General features: G+C 47.1%; 1 protein-coding gene across 7 annotated transcripts in view; it reads right to left on the reverse strand.

Annotated features, from left to right (window-relative positions):
* The window catches only part of NTRK3 (neurotrophic receptor tyrosine kinase 3), a 385,061-nt gene that overhangs the window by 92,924 nt on the left and 271,707 nt on the right, over positions 1-20,430 (reverse strand). For 2 of the 7 annotated variants that reach the window (XM_067696143.1, XM_067696137.1), the window contains 2 exons: positions 16,800-16,934; positions 13,101-15,247 (listed from right to left, as the gene is read on the reverse strand). The exons of 4 other annotated variants lie outside the window; for them this stretch is intronic. In XM_067696143.1, coding sequence (XP_067552244.1) covers positions 15,129-15,247; positions 16,800-16,934 — 254 coding nt within the window. In that variant the 3' untranslated portion in view covers positions 13,101-15,128. Of the gene's footprint in view, positions 1-13,100; positions 15,248-16,799; positions 16,935-20,430 lie in introns of those variants that run through there. One more of the 7 variants, XM_067696152.1, reaches the window with a different exon arrangement.

A 20,430-nucleotide genomic window follows, 5' to 3' on the forward strand; every position in this document is an offset into this window, starting at 1 on the left:
ATTATTACTGAGGGTACACATTGGCATAACCTCATATGGGTTATAGGTACAAAATAGGTATACCAAACAGCCTGTGGGGATTATTTGGCCCTGTATTAATGTTGTATTTAGGTTCAACCACATTTATTTAGGTTCATTACATTTTTGATCAATCCATTGAAGTTATTTGTAAGAGCAAAATATTATAAAGAAATTAAATGAATTTGGATACACCAAGGCAATGGAATAGCATGTATCTCTAAAAAAAAAACAATGAGCAATTTCTCTCAGAGTTCCAAAAAGCTTGCAGGGGGAATACTATAAAGCACAGGATAGTATGTGTGATATAGTTTTACATGTGCAAAATGGAGGGGAAACAAGAGTGTATATTAATATTTGTTTAGATATAATTTGTTTAGATATAATTCATAAGGACACACAATAACAGTGGTTACCTGTGTGGTGATGGTGGTGGTGGTACAATGAACCTGCAGATGAGGGACAGGTGTAGGAAGAATTCATGTATATATGTAACATGTATATAATAACTGAGGTAAACAATACCTCAGTAAAGTTTGTATATAAAATCTTTATTTTACATCAACATATTACATATATTTATTATATATATCATACATATAAACTTTATTTTACATATATATTTACATATAAATAAAAAAACTTTATTGAGGTATTATTTACCTACCATAAATCTCACCCATTTTAATGTACAATTCAATGATTTTTAGTAAATCTACCAGTGGCACAACCATCACCATAATCCAGTTTTAGTACATTTTCATCACCCCAATAAGATCTCTTGGGTCCATTTACAGGTAATCCCCATTCCCAACCCCAAACCTAGGCAACCACTAATCTACTTCTTGTCTACATAGATTTGCCTCTTCGGGACATTTCATAGAAGTTGCATCGTGCAAAACAGGATCTTTCGTGTCCTGCTTCTTTCACTACTTAGTATGTTGTTTTTGATGTTCATTCATGTAGCATACACCAGTATTCCATTCCTGTTTACTGTTGAGTAGTATTCCATTGTTTGTGTATCCCATATTTTGTTTATCATCAGTTGATACACATTTGGGTTGTTTCTACTTTTTGGCTATTTTGAAAAAATGCTGCTATGAACATTCATGCACAAGTTCTGTGTGTGTGTGTGTGTGTGTGTTTGTGTGTGTATATGTGTTTGAACCATGTGAATAGATTATCTATAAAAAGTCTTTTAATATTGCAAAAGGTTAGTTAAATGGCACATGAAACAATCTTATAAAAAAGGAAGTAGCAAAGCAATGGGTGTGTGTGTGCACGTGCACATAGAATGATTTGATTCTGTTTAATAATTAAATAAGAACATAAAAAAGATTTGAAAGGCAGAAAGCTAAAATGTTAGCGGTGTTGTCTCTGGGTGATGGGACTGTGGATAATTTATGTGTTCGTGTGCTTTTCTGTATTTCAACAAATTGTCTACTGTGAATATAAATTACTTTTGTAATCAGAAACAAACCACAATGCTATTAGAAGAAAAACACCATCATGCCCATGCAATTTCTCCAAGGTCTTTACCTCTCTATTGTGGAAAGATACCCTCCCAATAGTCCCCACGTAGGGGAGGGGAGAGTGCATCCTATCTCTCTCTCTCTCTCTCTCTCTCTCTCTCTCTCTCTCTGTTTAATGCTGGTCACAGCATCCGGAAAACAGTAGATCCCCAATAAATACAAATCAATTTTGGAGACCTCAAGATCAGTCTCCATGGCAACCTGACAAGGGCATGACACTATATGAGCACCACCTCAGGGTGGAGATGGTCCAGCACAAAGAACGCCTGACTTGAACAGCCTGAGGCTGCCAATGGACCATAGTATTTATCTATGTGGCAATGGGATCAGGCTTCCCACACTCAAAGAGGCAGACATCTCTCTAAATGATGGAACATTGAAAGTCTGAACTGATCATCCTGATTGTGGGTTCCCTGAACTGCCATTTCTATTTATACAGCTGCAAACAGATGTCATGATTCAGTATTTTCCAGAACTACATTTAAGAACTAAGTGTCCTTCCTCTATGTTTACCTCATTCACAATTTCATCATATTGCTTCATAATTACTCATTTGTCTGTACCAGGCCTGTCCCTTACATTTGTAGGACCTGGGATAATAGAATAATTAGAAGCTCACATCTCACATGTTCAAAAATTCGGAGGTCATTAATCAAGCTAACACGCTCTTAAATAAGGTACATCCTATCTTCCTACTCTATTGAATATATTTTCAGAATGACCTGAAGAACCAGGTACAAATTTAGACATCTCAGGCTCCTTGGAGTTGGGAGTTGGGCCATGCGGTGCCAGAGAGCTGGCCCCCGGCTTGCTCCCCTTTTCCACTGCACAGCCAAAGAAGCACAAGGCGCCCCAGCCTGAGCCACAACTCACCCCTCACTCACACTCCCCTCTGCCCCCAAACAGCAGCCCCTTGGCCAACTCTTGGGTTTTACAGGGCACACACCTGCAGTGCAGCCCACCCTTAGGAGAAAAGACCAACGGACAGGCCTGCAAGTGCCCTGGAAGTGGGCTAAGGACCATTTTGGTAAGGAATTCTGGTTTAGGCAACTGCAACTTTATCTAGAAGGGGTGTAGGACAGGGGATATGGACGCCATGGCCCTTGGACTCCTGGCAGCTGAAGGAGGGCCCTGAAAAGTATGAAAACCCTCTTGCCCAAGATAAGGGATACCGATCTGTGTTTCCACTAGACTGGATTTCTTGACCTTGGCACTACTGACATTTTGGGCCAGGTAATTCATTGTTATGGGGCCTGTCAGTTATGGGGGCTATACCCTGATTTGTGATAATCAAACTCCCTGGGAGACAAGTCACCCCTTCCCCCAATAAGAACCAATGCAGTAGACTGTGAAGCTCTAGAGGGCAGGAAATACAACTGCTTCACCTGGTGGCAGAGTAGATGCCACTCATGGTATAGAGTAGATGCCCAATAACTCTTTGAAGGATGAATCAATGAACCAACATCAACTCATGACCTCAGAGGCATTCTTGAAAGACCTTATTTTCCTGGTGAGGATTGTGAAAGACTGGGGACAAAGGACTCCTCAGAACAAGCTGAGAGCTGTTCTTGATCCCCCGGATATAAATGATAAATCTGGGTTATACAGGTAAAAACGCTAGGAAGCATAAACACGGTGTCGTGCGCCCAGGACCCCAAGGACGGGACAACTCCCTCTGTCTGATGCATGTATCGAGTTGACCCGACGAGGCTCCTTAAGACCTTATGCATTTCATGGTCCAATCTTTCTCCACCAAAGCTGCCCAGGTTAGGTGAATGAGGGAGGGACCAGGGTCTCTAAACTTAAATAGACACTCCTAAGGGACCTGGTAGAACACTGCTAAGCCCTACATGTTCCTTAGACAAATCCAAATGCGATGCACAATGAGGGCTATGATGCACACGATGAGACTTCTGACCTGCAAGGTGCTGATTGCAAAAGCTCTTCATCCCCCTGACATTCATTCTCCCTGTCCTCAACATTGGGATTTTGCAAACCCTGTTCATGCTGAGTCTCTTCAATCGGCCAATAATATTTACTGGTGCATCAAGCCCACGTTCCTTCTCCAGAGCAAGCACGCACCCAACCTCCCAGTTTTCTTTATAATAGATGAATTCTTTCTTGTACGGTTCCCACATTCCTAGCAACCGAGCATACATGGTTATATCCAGTTGGGTTTGGGTTGGCACTTTAGGGGCAGTGGTGATGTTTGCATTAAGAAATGAAGTTCTGATGGAGTCCGACATTTGGAGCAAAGTGCATAAACTGGTACCATTCACTGGTACCAAGAGGACCTAGACTTGATTTCCGAATCTGCTCATGCCTCAGTTTTCCCTAGAGTGGCAGGTCTCAAAATGTGGTCCAAATAGCCCTGGTGGCCCTGAGACCTTCTCGGGAGATCCACGTGTCAAAACTATTTTCCTAGGAATACTAAGATGGTCTGTTCTTTTGTTCACTCTCATTCTCTCACAGGTATACTAGGAGTTTTTCCAGTGACTTCCTGACATGTGATGGCATCATTGCTCTGACGGCTAAATAAAATGTGTGTGTGTGTGTGTGTGTGCGCGCGTGCACTTGTGTTTTCCAATGTTTCTCAGTTTTAATTTAAATTACAGTAATTGTGGATGAATATAACCTACATAAACAAAAACTCTTCAAGGTCTTTCTAATTTTTGAGTGTAAAGGGGTTCCAAGCCCAGAAAGTTTGAGAACCACTGTCCTAGAGCAAGAATGCTAGTCATACTTCTACAGCATTGAAAGTAGGGAGTGGGGAAAAAAATATTTGGAAGACCTTTCTGTGAGGTAGAGTAAGTTACCGAATATAAAAATAAGTACACTTTCAGAGTTTTATAACAGGAGTGTCACTGTGACATTTTAACTGCAAAATGTTCTCTAGGTTCTTCGAAGTGGAAAAAAAACAAGTCTAGAAAAAAAGCAAAAGTATTAATATTTTCAGTAAAAGCAATACATCTTAAACACAACATTGCTTGTCTGGAGGTTTACCGATGATCTGATTTGCACCTGGACCAGCCTCAACTCAAACACCTGCAACCTGTCCAAAGATTGGCTCTATTTGTTGGCATCCCTGAGAGTGTCAATTACACTTGCAATTTTAAATTTGACTGCAGTTTTGAGATTATCAGTGGCTTTCAGTTACCCATGCTATAGAATCAGGATGCATTATCAAACAGAAGTATTTTTATTAATATCTAAACAACATCACTGAAGAAAATAAACAGATGAAAGACCCCATTCCCTCTAGGTTTAACACCAATCCTTCCATCACATCTGATTTTCCCTTTTTAAATTTCTTTAATTCCTTTTCCCCCTTCATGTAACAGAGATGCTATTTTCTTGCCACCCTCACCCAAGTGCCTAGGTGTTTTGACCAATGGCGTCATTCATATGCCCAGTATACCTAGAAGAGGCATATGACAATTGGCTCCATTTTTTAGATGGAACAACTGACACATGAAATCCACCTTCCCAGATCAACATGGCCAACTGATGGCCAGGCCACCAACTGCTACCCAAGATGCTACCCACCCATACTGGAGCGGGGGTCCCCAGATCCTTGTTTGAAGAGGCACAAGCTGGAAGCTGATGGGGTCATTTCTAGAAACTGCCTCTCCCCGACTCACAGAAGCAAAAGCCATACATTTTCTTAATTAAAAGGACAATAATAGTAATCATAATAACAGATAAGGAGAGGTCAAGAGCGTGTCACCAACAAGAAAAGTTTTACCATTTCAAAGCTGGGGCAGTTGGATCGTGAACTACCATCTCAAGCCCAGCCACTTTTCTACATCCAGCTTCCATCTTCTGCACTATAAATAATTCAGAGTTTTCTTTTTTCTTAAATATCACAAAACCAAGTCGGAATCTTTATGTGAAGGATTCTGCTGTGTCCTTCTCTCCCTCCTCCTCTCCCTCCCTAGCCAGCCCAGGCAACTCCCAGGAGAACGACCCCTCAAGCTTTAACATTTATTCTTTGACATTTCAGACTATTTGTTAGGCAGAGCTGCCTTCTTGAGATCAAAGTTGGAAAATCTTGCCAAGAACTCCCGCTTGGCCCTGTCCGACTGTGACAGCGAGGGTCTATTAACCTCCAAGCATCTGCTTCATTCCTCTTCGGGAGAAATCCACCAACCCTCACCCAGAAGGGCAGCCATCCTCTCCCTCTTCCTCCCTCCCCAGTACTCCAGGAGGGGCCAGAGGTCACCCTTCCCACGTGATACACTAAGACACTCAGCACAGAGAGACAGACCCCAGAACCAAAAGATGTCCCCCACTAGGAGACAACAGTGACTCGTAGGGACATGGTATTTGGGACACCTGTCTGGGTAGGATCTTTTATCTGAGGGACAGCAAGCTCAGAGACAAATATGGAACAAGGAAAGGTAACTTACCCAAGTCATTTTGCTGGCGGTAGTGCTGAGACTGATGCCAGCTCTTCACTGCCGTGCACTACTGCTAGATGATGTCACCTCCATCCCCCTGGGAGGGTGACCAGGTTTAGGGCTGAAGTCTTAAGCTCTTACGTGAAACGACTTACCATTTTCTTCCGAGGCATCGCAGTGAAGGGTTCCTGCACTTCACAAGAGCACCTACCCACCAGCTGCCAGAATCATTTCTTCCTCCATACAAAGCCGAGGGCCAAACTGGGGAACCGAGCCTAAAGCTGGGCAAAGGTGTCGGGATATTGTGGTTCACCTTTTATTTTTCTCTATTTTTTTGTGTGTGTGGTGGTTCATCTTGATGTAAGAGGTCAGTGGTTGACTAACCCATCTTGCTTGGTTCTTCTTCAAAAAGCTTCTGCCCACACCCTGACCCAGTGTTACCTAGAGTGTATGCATGAGTCTATTTAGAGTGAAGAGTGTTTTATGTTCAATTAGATTGGGAAAGAGGTAGGATAAAAAGGGTTATTTAAAGGAGGACTTCTCAGAGCCTTTAGTATCCTAACATGCATGGTAAACCTACGAGAGGTTGGCTATACCATACAATGCTCTCCAACGTTATTTGATGGGCTCTTAGCATCTTATGAAACTAGAGGGAAACATTTCCACAGCCAAGGAAAAGGAGAGCACTTGATCCTTACAGCATGATTTATTTAATAACAAGTTGGGCATTCAAATGAAGACAGGACCCCATTGTAGAAACTGAAGCTTTCCCAGAAATCCGATCAATCCATGTAGGGCAGTAGTTGGTCAAGTGGCTGACCCACAAAATTACTAAGATGGCCAAAGATACCATCCTAGAAATGCACAGTGGTGTCATTCTGGTCTTTTTAATGACCAGATTGTCCATTTGGTATCAAAGGTACTACGCAGCAATTGCCTGTTATAATACCGGGAAATGTCAAGTTGACAGCCATAAAGATTGAACGATTCCATGAGTCATTCACACATGAACTCAGAATTTCAGTTCTCGCAGGAAGGACATTCTCAGAATATATTCTTTATTCATGGTGCCTCTCCTACCCACCCTCCCCACCAGAGTCAAGTTCTCACTGGTCGCTCTGCATCTGGCTCCCTCTGAAGCAGAAGGCTTTGGTCCAGAGCTGTGGCTCTAAGATGGGAGCGACAAGAGAGATCCTGGCTGTGCCCTCTCAGCCAGCGTGAGTTTTCAGAGACCTAACGCTCATGACAAAAATTGCTTTGAGATTTCCTCTCAGGTTCTCTGTCACGTGAGTCTTTTTCTCAGAATTAACAGTAAGAGAAGGCTGACACGTTGGTGTATACATAATACGTGGGCTGGACTTAGCATCTAGCCTGCATTCCGGAATTTTCCTTCTCCCTAAGATTGCTTGTAGGAGGGCCCTGGGAGAGGTGTCTCCATTGGTTGGCCCATGGGACACAGACTTTAGGACTTGTCCTTCTTGACTGTGGCAGCAGGAGGGCAGATCTTGGAGACAGTTTGTCTGGCCAGTGCTGAGAAGGGTTGGCAGTGAGACAGCGTCTGTATGTCCAGGGGTCTCCTGTGTTATGGAATCTAAACCCTCTCAGCTCCAAATTCAAGGATGTTCTGTGTCTCCCTGCTCCCAACACCCTCGAGAACCTGGCTGTGTGTAGTAAATATCTCCCTAGGCCTGTCCAGCTACTAAGAACGGTGGCACAGACTGTAGACAGATGTCATTCCTCCAAGAGCACCCAGGACCCCTTCCCCCCAGCCCCACACCTTCTCTTCCCCTGAGAAGTCCATCTGGGAGTCAGGATCACATGACTTTGGCCAAAGGCTGTTGCAAACGTTGCAATGTAATGGACATTGCATTGCAATTTTAAAACATTATCACGAGGACCAAAACAGACCAAAGCTGGTGTGTGCTTCAGAGTAAAAAAGTAGGTGGCATTTCAGAGCATCACCAGGCCATAGTTGACAGCAGTGAAGTCACTTTACACGGGTTAGGTCCTTGCCCTTCTCACTGCAGAATAAACGTAGGGACAAGAGAGGGAAGCCTTGTCCCTTGTCTTTTGAAGGGAAATGGGCCGGTTGCTCCACTGAGGTCCCCAAAGGCCCAACCAGGCTTCATTTTGCTGCCATGGTAACAGCACATGGGAGGTAGAAACGGGGAGGAGGAAAGAGAGCTCCACAGACAAGCTGGGTGTCACTGTCAGCCACCAAGGGCTCCGCCATTACTCACCCAAGTCAGGCTTGGTGGGGTTTTTCCGAACTGACATGACACTCTGTTCCTCAAACTTGGATGGAGCCACAAGTCGGACACAACCCTGGAACTCATACCTTTGAGCAGCCTCGACCCTTGGTCTTCAAACCTTCTCCATAGCCATGTAGGCCACTCTGATCCACCTTCCAAACTCTCAGACAGCGCCTGCCATTGCTCTTAGACAGGGTGTGAAGGGAGAATTGCTCTTTCCCTCTCAGAAAAGCCAAGCTCCATTCTTCCTGCCTTATGCCACATGCCCCCCCCACACTGTCAGCCAAATCAAAGTCAGGTTCATGGACATCAGAGCGGCCTTAAGCGGCTCCTATTTGCAGAGGGTCGTGGGAAGACACGTGATCCTGAGATGCCCAGGGCTGCCTCTGGTCTGAGTAGGAAGCTCATGCATCCCCTGTTTTCCAGGCTTGAAAGTCTCAACAAAGCTCTCACCAGGGTTTCTCTACAGCTCGGATCTTCCCTGGGAACTTGGAAATCCTGCCTTTCTCCTCTACCCAAGTAGTTCCACATTCCTTCCCAAACTGGACCTGCATGGACCTGGCCTTGCCTTTGGCACAGAATCTGAGTCATCAGCATCCTCTGTGTCCCTCTAGGATCGGTGCTTCTCAGAGATCCTCCTGCCTTTCTGGTTTCTTTCTTGCACGGGAGCCGAACAGGCTGTAGTCAAAGGATAACCCCAATATCTCCCTCACTCTCCCCAGTTCTCACAATGCCCCACCCCCAAACCTGCAGAATATCTGAGCAATGCATCCACCTCCAGCTGGAAGGCAAAGGGGGTGGGGAAGGAAGAGCTACTGCTCTCAGGTACACACCCAGGAGGGGACAGGGTCCTGATGGAAAGAGACGAAAAGGCAGCGAGCTCTTAGGCCTCATCACCCACCCAATCTCCTCCCCGAGCAAGCAGAGCTTAAGTCCCAGGGGCAAACTGGGGTCACTTTATCGAAGGAGGAATTGGGATTAAAATCCTACCCTCGGAATCCTGATTAAATTTCCAAACCATGTGCAAAAGCAGACGAGAAACCTGATCCCTTGCCAGCAAGAGATCTTCAACTCACTTTGGGTTCAAGGAGAGTGGAAGGAGGCTTATTTAGCTCTGGGATATATGATTAGATCTTGGCTGAGATTTTCTTGAGAGGTGAGTAGGGCGGTGTGTGGGGGTGGGGGTGGTACGGGATTTCTAAAGGCAAAATGCAGAACCAGAGCTATCCAAGGCAACTGAGGCCACTGGCCGCTTCGGCCGCTCCCCAGCAGCACAGTGGGGATGTCAGGGGTGGGGCAAAGCTAGGGGTGCAGGGGAGTAGAGCTTCAGGCCTTCTGGACAATTTGGATGCAGACCAGGTTCCCCTGAAGCTCCCACCCTCCTCGCTGCCCCGTCGCCTCCTCCGCTGTCACACTGAAGAGTTTTCCCTCTGTCCTTCCCAAAGGAGCCTCAGAGCAGCCAGCATCCCTTCACCTTCACGCCTCCCCGTCTGTCCCTCACTGCTACCCTCATCTTGCTCTCCATTTCAGAGTCACTCTGGAGGCCACCTGTGAGTCTAGCCGGAGCTCCGAGTCGGTAAACACTGAAGGAACAAAGGCCCTCTGCCTAATCCGCACGTGGCGCAGTCCAGGAAGCTACACACAATGAAGTCACCCTGCATTGATCTGCCGGCTCCCCGTGCTGTCTCCACAGCGTCAAACCCTCCCTGGCGTCTAGCTCCAGTATCTGAGACGCTTGAGCCTCTGCTCAGGCCTGGCCTTGACCTGCAGGAGCTGGGCAGAGCCAGGGGAAGCGTCACGGCCCAGTGCTAGGCTGAGGTCACACCTGCGGCTGGGGAGGGGAGCACGTGGTGCCTGGGAGCTTGGCTACACAAAAGAATTCCCACGTCAGAAGGGAGCGACAGGGTAGCCCAGAGCCCAGCTTCTTGGCGTCCAAATTGAAGATGCTTGGCATCTGCTCTTTCCCTGGGTGAGAAGCACATGGCTGAGATTCCACACACCAGGAGGTCTTTGAGGAAGGGTGAACAAAGTTCAGATGGGGGTGCACAAGGCAGGCAAGGATCTTCCTTCCACTACCTTCCTGCCTGAAGCCGCTCCCGCTTGCCCAGACCTGGGCAGCCTCACCTACCGACTTGAGGATCAGATGTGTCTCAGCCAACAAGTCCTTCTTGACAGCAAAGATGCCACCCTTATCTGTTTGGGGATCTCACCAACTGAAAACCAGATGATTCATCTTAGATGTAAGAACAACTACATTTTCAGGCATCAAGGGTCATTAAATGCTAGAATGCGTGAAGAAGGAGCGTGGCAGACGTTCTTTTCAAAATCACTGTGTTCGGGTGTTTCCAGGAGGAAGTTAGGGATAGCATCTAGCCCCAAAGACCCCTGAAGGACTTCATCTAGAGAGCCAGGGGGAGGCTATGACTGTGGAGATCCCAGGACTGCAGCTTTCCAGGAGCAGAAGATGGGGCTGCTCTATGGGGCAGCTGAACAGCCACGAGCACCAGGAGGTCAAAGAGACCCCGTGTCAGTCCTGGCTCTGCCACTCACAGCTGTGAAAACCTGGCCTAGTGATTACTAACCCTTTCTGAGCTTCAGCGTCCTCATGGGTCAAATGTGCCTGGCTCTGAATAGGTGCTTCATAAGTTCGACATAATGATCGTTACTAATGCTCCCCAGGAAAGCCCATTCTTTGGAGCTTGGCAACCAGTTCCGGGATCTGGCCACACAACCCTAGTGAAAGACTCAGGTCCTCTCCAGAGCATGTCCCTGGAAGGCCCTACAACTGAGTTGACCACTGTCCTACAGCTTCTTAAGGGTACAATGAGTTCCCCACCCTCTGAGCTTCAGGGAACAGGGTTCAGAACCAGGGCCCCTCAATCACTCCTTCCAGAATGAAGATCCAGACAGCACATGGCAAGCACACTGGTTTCATGGACTGAAGCTTTGCCATGAAATCCCCTAGGACCAAAACGTAAGCTCAAGTCTGAGAAAGCCACTGTGAAATCCTGTGGGTGAGATTCCAAACACAGAGCTACAGGTCTTGTTGGTCCCCTGAGCCTCCCTGCCTGAAGCCAGTCCAACCCAGCATCCTTGGTGGGCTGAGTTCCTCTCTCCACACCTCCCCTGTGCCAGCTCTGACTGCCCCAGAGTCTCTAACGTTGGGGTAGATGCCATGGGACTTCAAAGCCCAGCAGGAAAGCATAGGGAACAGAGTCCTAGACACTCAACACAGCTCCCCAGTCTCAGCCAGTCCTCATTCCTCCCGGCAACTTTTTCATGCTTCCTTGCCATCTGCCATGGTCTCTTCTGCTGCTTTAGACCTTCTCAACGCTCTTAGATGTTCTCACTTGCAGCACAAGGCCTTGCCTTACACTTGATAGGCAAAATAGAAGCCACCAGACAAGAACTCTCTCACTCTCTTGCCCGCCCCAAACCTCTAAACCCTCATCTTTTCCTCTTCCTCCTGCTGCACCAGGACAGCTCTCCCTCCATGTGGCTGAGCCTTCCTCCTGAGGATGGGCGCTTTTCTTTCCCATCTTCCCAGGGGCCGTTTCTATTCATCATCTTTTCTCCCAAGCATTGGCAGGCTCTACGCATCCTGATAAAACAAAACTTAAATATCTCTACTTATTAATAATGAAATTCTCCCTAGAATCCATGCAGCCTGAAGGTCCCAAAGACAGTCTCAACGCTTGGGGCATCCCTGGTCCAATCCTGGAACCCTTGAGAACAGGAGAATGTGGAGCTGGGCAACCCCCTACCCAGGCCACTCTATAGAAAAGGAGCTTCCATTGGGGATGAGGTGAGGTGAGGACTCAAACCAAGCTAGACTTAAATAAGAGATTGAGTAAGAGTAAGTAGAAAAAGCACCAACCTAGCCGAATCAATCCCTGTTGGACTTCCACCTTGAGCTCACCCACCTTATTTCCGCATGCCTCATCTTTACTTCCTAAGTAAGAAGCCCCCCAAAAGCCTACTGAGACCAAGGGAAGGGTCAAAATCCTCCCAGCCCCTGACCTCCTCTCTTGTTCCAAATCTCCTACATACAAAGTCCCTTCCTCCTAAAAGGAAGATATCGTAAGTTACAGAAGGCATTTTGACCCTTCTAGCTGGGTCAGGGCCCAGGAACCAAGGGCAGACAGATACAGCCAGCTCATCTTAGCATTTTAGCCTCAGTAGGACCCCAGGACTCTTCTGCCTCTCCTTTTCTGGTAGCCCACGTGAGACCTGACATGAGAGTTTGGCCTACCTTAGTGTGTATGTGTCTGTGGGGGGGCAGGGAGTGGTCTCTGGATGATTGGCATGTTGGCCTACAAGCCCAGAACCCCATCTTCCTCTGGGCAAAGTCACTTCCCCAAGATCCATAAGGGAGATGTAAAGCCACTGCAACCAAGGGAAAAATTACACTGGCTTACTGGTGCACCAAAGACAAAGGATCCCTCAACCCCACTCCCAGACCCCCTTACACATCAGCTCTGAAGAAAGGATCTCCATAAGCCTTGGCTGTCGGACAATAGACGAGTCCCCAGCCACCGAGGAGACAAGGGTCTCAGTAACCTGAGTTGTATCTGAAAGAGTCAGGTTTGAACCTGGCTTCTGTCTCTTGTGCTTGTGTGACCCTGAGTGAACCATTCAACTCTCTGTGCCTCTAATTCTTTCTCAGTAAGATGAGGAAACCCTTCACTGTATGGACTCAGCCTGTATCTGGAGGGGTCTCAGTGAAAGCAACCAATGGAACAGATTGTAAAATCCTTTGCAAACAGGACTTGGCTAAGAAACTTCTTTAAAAGAGTAATAGTAAAATTGGGGGGAATTAAAAACCGGGGTAGCCTGAAATGTCTATGTATCTTTAATATTCTTTGCAAAATTGCCAAATAAGAGGTCTGATCCAGTCATTTCATTAGAAAATAAAGTGTTTATTAAGAAACTATACACTGAACACTCCTATATGTCTCTGCGGAAACACAACGCCCCATGGTCATAGCACAAGGTGAAGAAAATGGCAGAATAAAAGATGCTGGGATGGATGGAGCCTGGGAGGCTGGAAATGAGGTAATGATTTACAATAATTAAAAAACATCATCCTCAAGCTTACTCCTTAAAGCCACACTCAGGAGGGGGCCCTGGCCCAAAGGGTTGGCAGGACACAATGGGGAATAGCCAGACATGAAGCAATGGGGAGCAGGATGGCGGGGAGCTGGGAGGGGCTAAATAAACACACTTCTAGGCCCTGGAGAGAAGCTGAATCCCCGTGTGATACTCTGAACATTCAGGCGCCCGGGAGGCCACCCCAGATACTGGGCAAGAACTTGGAAAGCTGTGCATTTTTAAAGCCCATGGAGGTGTCTGCAGAATCAGGCTGGGAACCCGACGTGAAGAACCACCATCCACGGGACTCAGGACCTAAAACCCTAAGTGGGAATCCTAACCCCCAGGGAAATTTCCCAAAGCAGAGAATCTGTTATGTATTACTGTGCATCATCACTCCAAAACTTAGTGGGTTAAAACCACCACCATTTTGTCCTACGATCTCCCCATGGTTGGCCCCCTCTTCCATGCTCCACCCTCAAGGGGGCAGCCTGTGCTGACCCCCTACAACGGAGGCACCATGGGTGGGGGGGTGGTGGAAACTAGGCCAAGCCCGAAGTCCAACATGGCAGCAAATCTGGGAGAGGTTCAGGCCCTACAACTGTACCTTTCCTATTGAAGCAGGGGGAAAAGCATCCCTTTCCCTCTCCCCAGTGGATCAAATTGAAAATGGGGGAAACAAACCTCCCTCTTTGGGAGAGGGTGGCCATGGAGTAAGGCATGAGTCAAAGCAAGCAAAGTAAACACATATATTGACCAGAGAACAGGATGACACTTCCATTGGAGCCATGAGAGGGGCTGGAGGAGGCCAATTTTTACTTCTCTTCCCCTTCAGTTCATCTTGGCCTTGAAATGGTGATTCCATTGGGTGCCAAAAGTTCTCAGAGTCAAGAATAAGTAAAAGTGGGGGAAGAGAGCCAATCCCGGGATCATGGAACAGCAGGAAGGGCCTTGGTCCCTGATTCCCTTGGTCCCTTGTGGTCCTAGCAGGATGCCCAATTCACAGGCAAGACCTCCTGCAGCCAAAGCTTGTCGGAACTGCAGATCTAGAGGCCAAGAAGGAGCCCTGGAGAAATCCTCTTCTCCAAGGAGTTTTCTAATACCACTCACTGTGAGCCGTTCCAGAGAGAAGAGGAAGTAGGGGGAAAGTGTGTCCAAAAAAAAGGTATGGTTTTCTCCACCAAAAAAAAAAAAAAAAAAAAAAAAAAAAAAATATATATATATATATATATATAGAAAATGATTGGTTTCCATTCTTTCCTCTGAGACCTAATCTGGTGCCAATACTTGGGCCTGGCTCCCTCTCCTCTCACCGCGCCGTCTCCACCTCTGCTTAGATGTTCTTCCCCACGGGAGGCTGCAGGGCGACGAGGTCACTAAGAGGATGGCCTGGTATCCTAGGGAGAGCCAGGGAGACCCCACGCTTCCAAGCGGGGAAAGTGAGGCCGGAGCACGGCTGGACTTCATCAGGCTTTCTCGTGGTGGTTGGGTTGTTTGTGGAAAGCAAGAGAATGGCTAGTGTATTTAAGAGATGGTTCCTGGTGCACAGGTTTTTAATTCTCTTTATTGGCTCTTAAGATGATGGCAGGAGCTGCCTTGGAGGCCAGAAAAAAAAGGAGCACAGTGATGATTGGAGGGAAAGGGCAACCCTGCCAGTGGTGGATGGGGGCAAACACCCGTCTTGGTGGTGATAAAGGATGCAGGGGCACCGGCGGCTCGTGTAGTTTCTACTTAGCATCCCCGGATCCAAACAGAACAATGCCTAGAGCTTCCAACCTCTCAGAGGGCCCAGCCTACCAAGGTGACATCAAAACAGGGAGGCTTAAAAGGAGTTTTTAAAAGCCATGACGTCCTTTGCTGAAATAAACATTGACATCCTCAACATAGATGCCATGGTTAAGAGGCTTGGAATGTCCGGGAAGGCTTATTGGATTCAACATAATTTCTCTGAAACCTATAAAAAACAAAAACAAAAAAACAGAAAAACAGAAAAAAGCAAAATAAAGTAAAAACCAAAACCCCCAAAGAAGATCAAAACTAGAAGGGGAAACAGAGAGGGAGCTTGAAAGGTAGGGGGAAGAACTAGAGATACGGGACACAGATACAGATATATTGGGAACAGCCAAATGAATTCTCAGCAAAAGGGAAGGATAGCAGGAGGGGGTTAACTTAAAACCAAGCATGGTCAGAGAAACTGGAAACACTCCACCTTTGCTGCAGCCTCCACTGAACCGAGGAAGGGACGTGAGCAAAACGTTTGGGGGCTTGGCCTTGGATTGTCCTGGAAGAGGAGGGGAGGGACAGCCTCATCTAAGTAGGAGGAGGCCCTGATGATGAGCTTGAGAGGGAGGTGGGAACAGGGCATAATCGCTAGGGTCCCTGGGGGGCAAAGGGGTGGGAGGAAAATGCTCTCCAGACCTTACATTCTTAAGGGATACCTGAGGGCCATTTCTAACCCTAGGAGCTGGGATAATGTGAACCACCTTTGATTGCACCAGGTTGGGGGCACTGTACTTCCAAGACTATAAACTCCTTCTCCTTCACTTTTTCCTCTCACTTCACCCAGTCAGTGCAATGATGGCTGATCTCTCAGCCTTCCCATAATTCCAAGTCTCATAGAGGATGGAATACCCTGGAGGAGTAGCATTGGTGGCCATCAAGCCATGGGCAGCCTCAAGCAAGGAGGACTTCCATGCTAGCTCAGCTCCTCTCTGGCCCCATCCTGCCATGGACGGAATTAGGATGTCCAGAGACGTGGGTGTTCCTGATCAAATCTCCAGAAGGAGGTTTTTCAGTCAACCCCGGATTAAAATAATGTCTATAAAATAATGTCTGTAACGAGTGCGTGGGTGTTTACGTGCGTGTGCAGACAAGATAGGAGTAAGCCAACCTTTTTAGGAAAGCTGTGTGCAGGTATGTGAAGAGCGTAATGGCAGCTAGACGTTGAGGCTATGATGGGGAGAGATCGAGTTGGTAGCACTGAGACTTTCCCCTCCTCATTCTGAGGGCATATTACGATCAAAACAGAGTTGAGTCATCTTGGATGTTGGGTGCCCTCCTTCTGCAGGGAGTGGGGTTAGATTGTGGAGATGGAGGAAAGTTCCTCACTGATGAGGTCATGTTTAGAGGGAGACTTGGTTTCAACATGAGATGTTTCTGTGCTAGCATCACTATGCTAACCCAGGACAAGGGCTCTCTTGGGTCTGAGGCAGAGGGAAGGCAGGCCATTGGCCTAGAGGGTCTGTGACTCCATTGTTTCTCTCCAGGCAATGGTCCCTCTCTCACTACTCCCAGATGCCTCACCTAGGCCCTGTGAAGTATCCTGGCCTGGAATATTTCCCTCACCTAAGGGATTTTAGTACCAATCCCATACTAGGCATCTAGTCATCCCTGAGTCCTCTGGGACCTACAGAAACTCATGAGGTCTTAAGATCTTAAGAATTAAAATTGGTGAGGGGGACAGGGGGTCTGCACTGCATACAAAGACGTCAAAGGAGGTAACTCACCATGTGACCTTGGGTAAGACACTTCCCCACTCTGGACCTCAGGTTCCTCATATATATAGTGAGTTGATGGGACTAGATGATCTCTATTGTCCTTCAAGTTTAGTATCCCATGATTGTCTATGTTTGAAAAGACCCCTGGCAGAAGAGGCAGACATGGGGGAATTAATGGTCAGTATTGAGCCCCATGTGTAAAGACATGGGGAAGTACTTTTCTTAAGTGCACAAGGCCAGAAACAGAAATCCAGGTGTTCCCAGCTCCTGTACTCACACTGCTTTACCTGTAGGGGCACCTGCTTTATTTTAGGCATAAAATCTAGATACATGGTCCCCTGAGTATCACACAGTGGCATTAAGGAACTGCATGAGGGTATCACCATAAACTCTGTCTAACCTTTCCCTACCATGCTTACCCCCCCATCCCTCTTCTTGGCCTGGGGGAATCCTGAACTTGTGCCGATCACTGCTTTTGTCAATGCCATTTCTGGGGCTGGAAGGATGATTCCTATGAACTGAGCTGATGATCCCACAGGTCTTGAAAATACATTTTTGGCCCCTTCTCTCCTAGAAAAGAAATTCAGCTACTCTCCAAGAGGGAACAACATGACAAGGGGGAATGAAGAGGAGAGGAGATGGGGTGTTTGGCCCCTTGAAATCGTTCTTGCCTCAGTTAGGGCATAAACAGAACGACAAAAGCTGGTGGTTCCCTAGAGACCTGACAACTCTAAGTCCTATGAAAGAGGTATCATAGCTTGTGAGTGAAATCTCCCTTGAAGGCCATGCAGCATCGTGGGCCCTGGAAGGCTCCACGTCGGATCCATTAAAGGCAGGGGCCAAGCCTCTAACAAGGTCCCTGAAGCCACCTCCGTGAACATGAGCCTTTTCCCATACGAGCCTGGGTCTGAAGTTTGTTTTCTCTGGAACTCTTTCCCAGGTGGAGCCTTTCCAAGATTCTAAATGCTGAAGCTTATAGCATAAGAGGCACCGCTCCAAAATCCTCCATTCTTCCCCCTTTCACTCAGAACAACCCCGGAGCAGGAAGGAAAAGGCATACGCTCGGGGGAGGGCAGGGGGGATAGGGACCACCATGGACATGGACTGCGAAAGGGAGAGATGGCTGGAGGAAAGGCCAAAGAGGAGCAAATATACTTCTGAAGAAAGCCTCGCCCCCCAGTGGCCCATGGACCCTCACGTCTAACCTTTTCCTCCATCTGTCAACAGCTGTCCCCAGAGTCATCCAGCACAAAGCTACTCGTAGGCCCTCTGTAATTCAGAACAGAGCCTGGTCTTCAGGGACTGTCTAGGTGTATGTTTCCTAAGAAGCAAGCCAGAGACTCTGGGATCGTTTTGGGAAGGGAGGGAAGCTGTGAAGGAAGAGGCTAGGGGGTGCTAGGCACCCAGAGAATTGGATGAAAGCTTTCGGAGCCAATCCCATTGGGCCAAAAGCCAGTTAAATCTTCAAGGGCAAGTTCTTTAATATTCACTGCATCAAGAGAAGGGCTGCCTTCTATGGCCATGCAACACAAAGGATGGCCTAGACCTTCACACCTTTCTGTTTTTCTGACAATCTTGTAAATCCTAATCATCTCACCCTCTCTGGGGTTTCATCCCAGCCCCACTCTCTTGCTCTGGCCTTGGAAGTCTAGCGCTACCAGCTTTCCAGCACTCACCAGTGAGAACTTCCCTTGCATCTTTTGTCTAAACACTCATTTGACTTTGGATTCTCAAGGCCTGCCTTTCTGTCCCTGCTTCTTCCTTTTTGTTATCTGACATGGTAATTTTATTCCCTAACCCCATAAAGTGGGTTTGGGTTACGGCCTTGATAAAAGGCCCAATACCAAATGGAGCCCTATTGGATTATTTCCCAACATTCCCTCATCAAATGTATTCATTCATCCTCTTAAAGTTGCTACATCACAGAAACGCTTAGCATTTACATAGCATTGGCTGTGAGAAAGAGGAGGTTGATATACACAGGAGTCCTGGCACTGAGGTCATGGGTGGCTTAATCATAGGGAATCAGAGGCACAGAGCAATTGAGATCCTTGTCCAGAGAGAGTGAGAGCAGGAGGGGTCCACAGGATAGATGTCAGGGTGGGGAGCCTGCATTGTACCCACCCCAGTCAGGGGGCATTCTAGCCACACCCTCTACACCATTCCCCAAGGGGTGAGAAGATGTGAAATGTCTTGAAGCGTGCTGTGGGCAGGCATGGGCTAAAGAAGGGAGACTCAAGCAATGCCCAGCTATAACAGCCCTACCATCCAATGCATCACTGATCACCCTGGAATCCAAAGACCTATATAAGTTAGTGATGGTGCCAGGCACTGCTTACAGTTAATTGTCTCCATTTTATTTTATTTTATTTTATTGGCTGCACCACGCAGCTTGCGGGATCTTAGTTCCCCGATCAGGGATTGAACCCAGGCCCTGGCAGTGGAAGCGCAGAGTCCTAACCACTGGACCACCAGGGAAATCCCTCCAATATCTTTTAAAAGTTGATATTATTAACTCTATTTTACATGTGGGAAAACTAAGGCTCAGTAATATATATTTAAAAAAAAACAACCAAGTACACTTTGTGGCAGAGTCTGATATTGAACATTGAACCAAGTTTTTCATAACCTTAAACTCCTTATAATTAACTGCTTTGCAATATGGCTTCCATTTGTTGAAAATCAATGTATGGAAAAGGAGGCAGAAATGGGGGTCAAGGCCACAGTGATGGGGACATTCTCCAGGGGAAGCAGGGCTTTACCTCCGGCTCCTTCTGCAAGGCCTGGCTGGAGGGCTAGAGTGTTCCTTCCTCACTAACAGCTTCCCTACCAGGGAGCCGAGTGCCCCCCATGCCCCGCCACTGCCCTCCTCCAGTAGATGCCCAGCTCAACCCTTTCCCACGCTGCCTCATTTTCTGCAAGTGTTAGCCAGCCACACCTACCACTTGGTGTGTATTAGGACCTACCAAGTAAAGAACCCCAAACTCTATCTAGACATTGACCCCTTCATTTTGATGTTACTTCTGGGAGTTCAGCTTAAGAAGGATGAAAAGTAAACCTGATGAAAGAGAGATAATCATGAATTTGTAGAGAAGAGCAATTGTTCAGAACATAGTCACACCTAGAGCAAGAGTGTAGAATCTGAGAATCCTCCTGGGAGGCCAAGTACGGAGCCCAGAATTGCTCTCTCCCCAGCACTCTCCCCTTGGGTCACTATGTGAGCAAGAAGTGACAGGAAAAGGTACATTATGGTAAGGAAAATGTCCCTCATAAATGTCGCTTGCTTCGTTTGCTGCCTGTGTAGTGACCTCTCTAAGGTCATGGGAAGAAGGTCATCAAAGAGCCCCAGTGATCCCGGGTTATGACTATTGTTACGTGGTTCTGTACCTTTGCCTCCTGATGTGGTTATTGTTGCTCTCAATCTAAGTTCTTTCCTGCCATCAGATTCAGTAAAAAGATTGTGGCACTGAGCCACGTGGGTGAGACCCAAATGCTTAGACTTGCTGGCCACAAATGATCTAACTTAAAGCTCTCAGATCATGTCCTCTGTTATTCTGAGGTTGCAAACCTAACCAATGGGCCATCTGTGGCTCTGGGTTGTGTCTCATTTTAGCGTGATTTTTAAAAAATTTTTGAATTA

The sequence above is a fragment of the Pseudorca crassidens genome, chromosome 1, assembly GCF_039906515.1.
Source record: "Pseudorca crassidens isolate mPseCra1 chromosome 1, mPseCra1.hap1, whole genome shotgun sequence".
Classification (NCBI taxonomy): Eukaryota; Metazoa; Chordata; class Mammalia; order Artiodactyla; family Delphinidae; genus Pseudorca; species Pseudorca crassidens.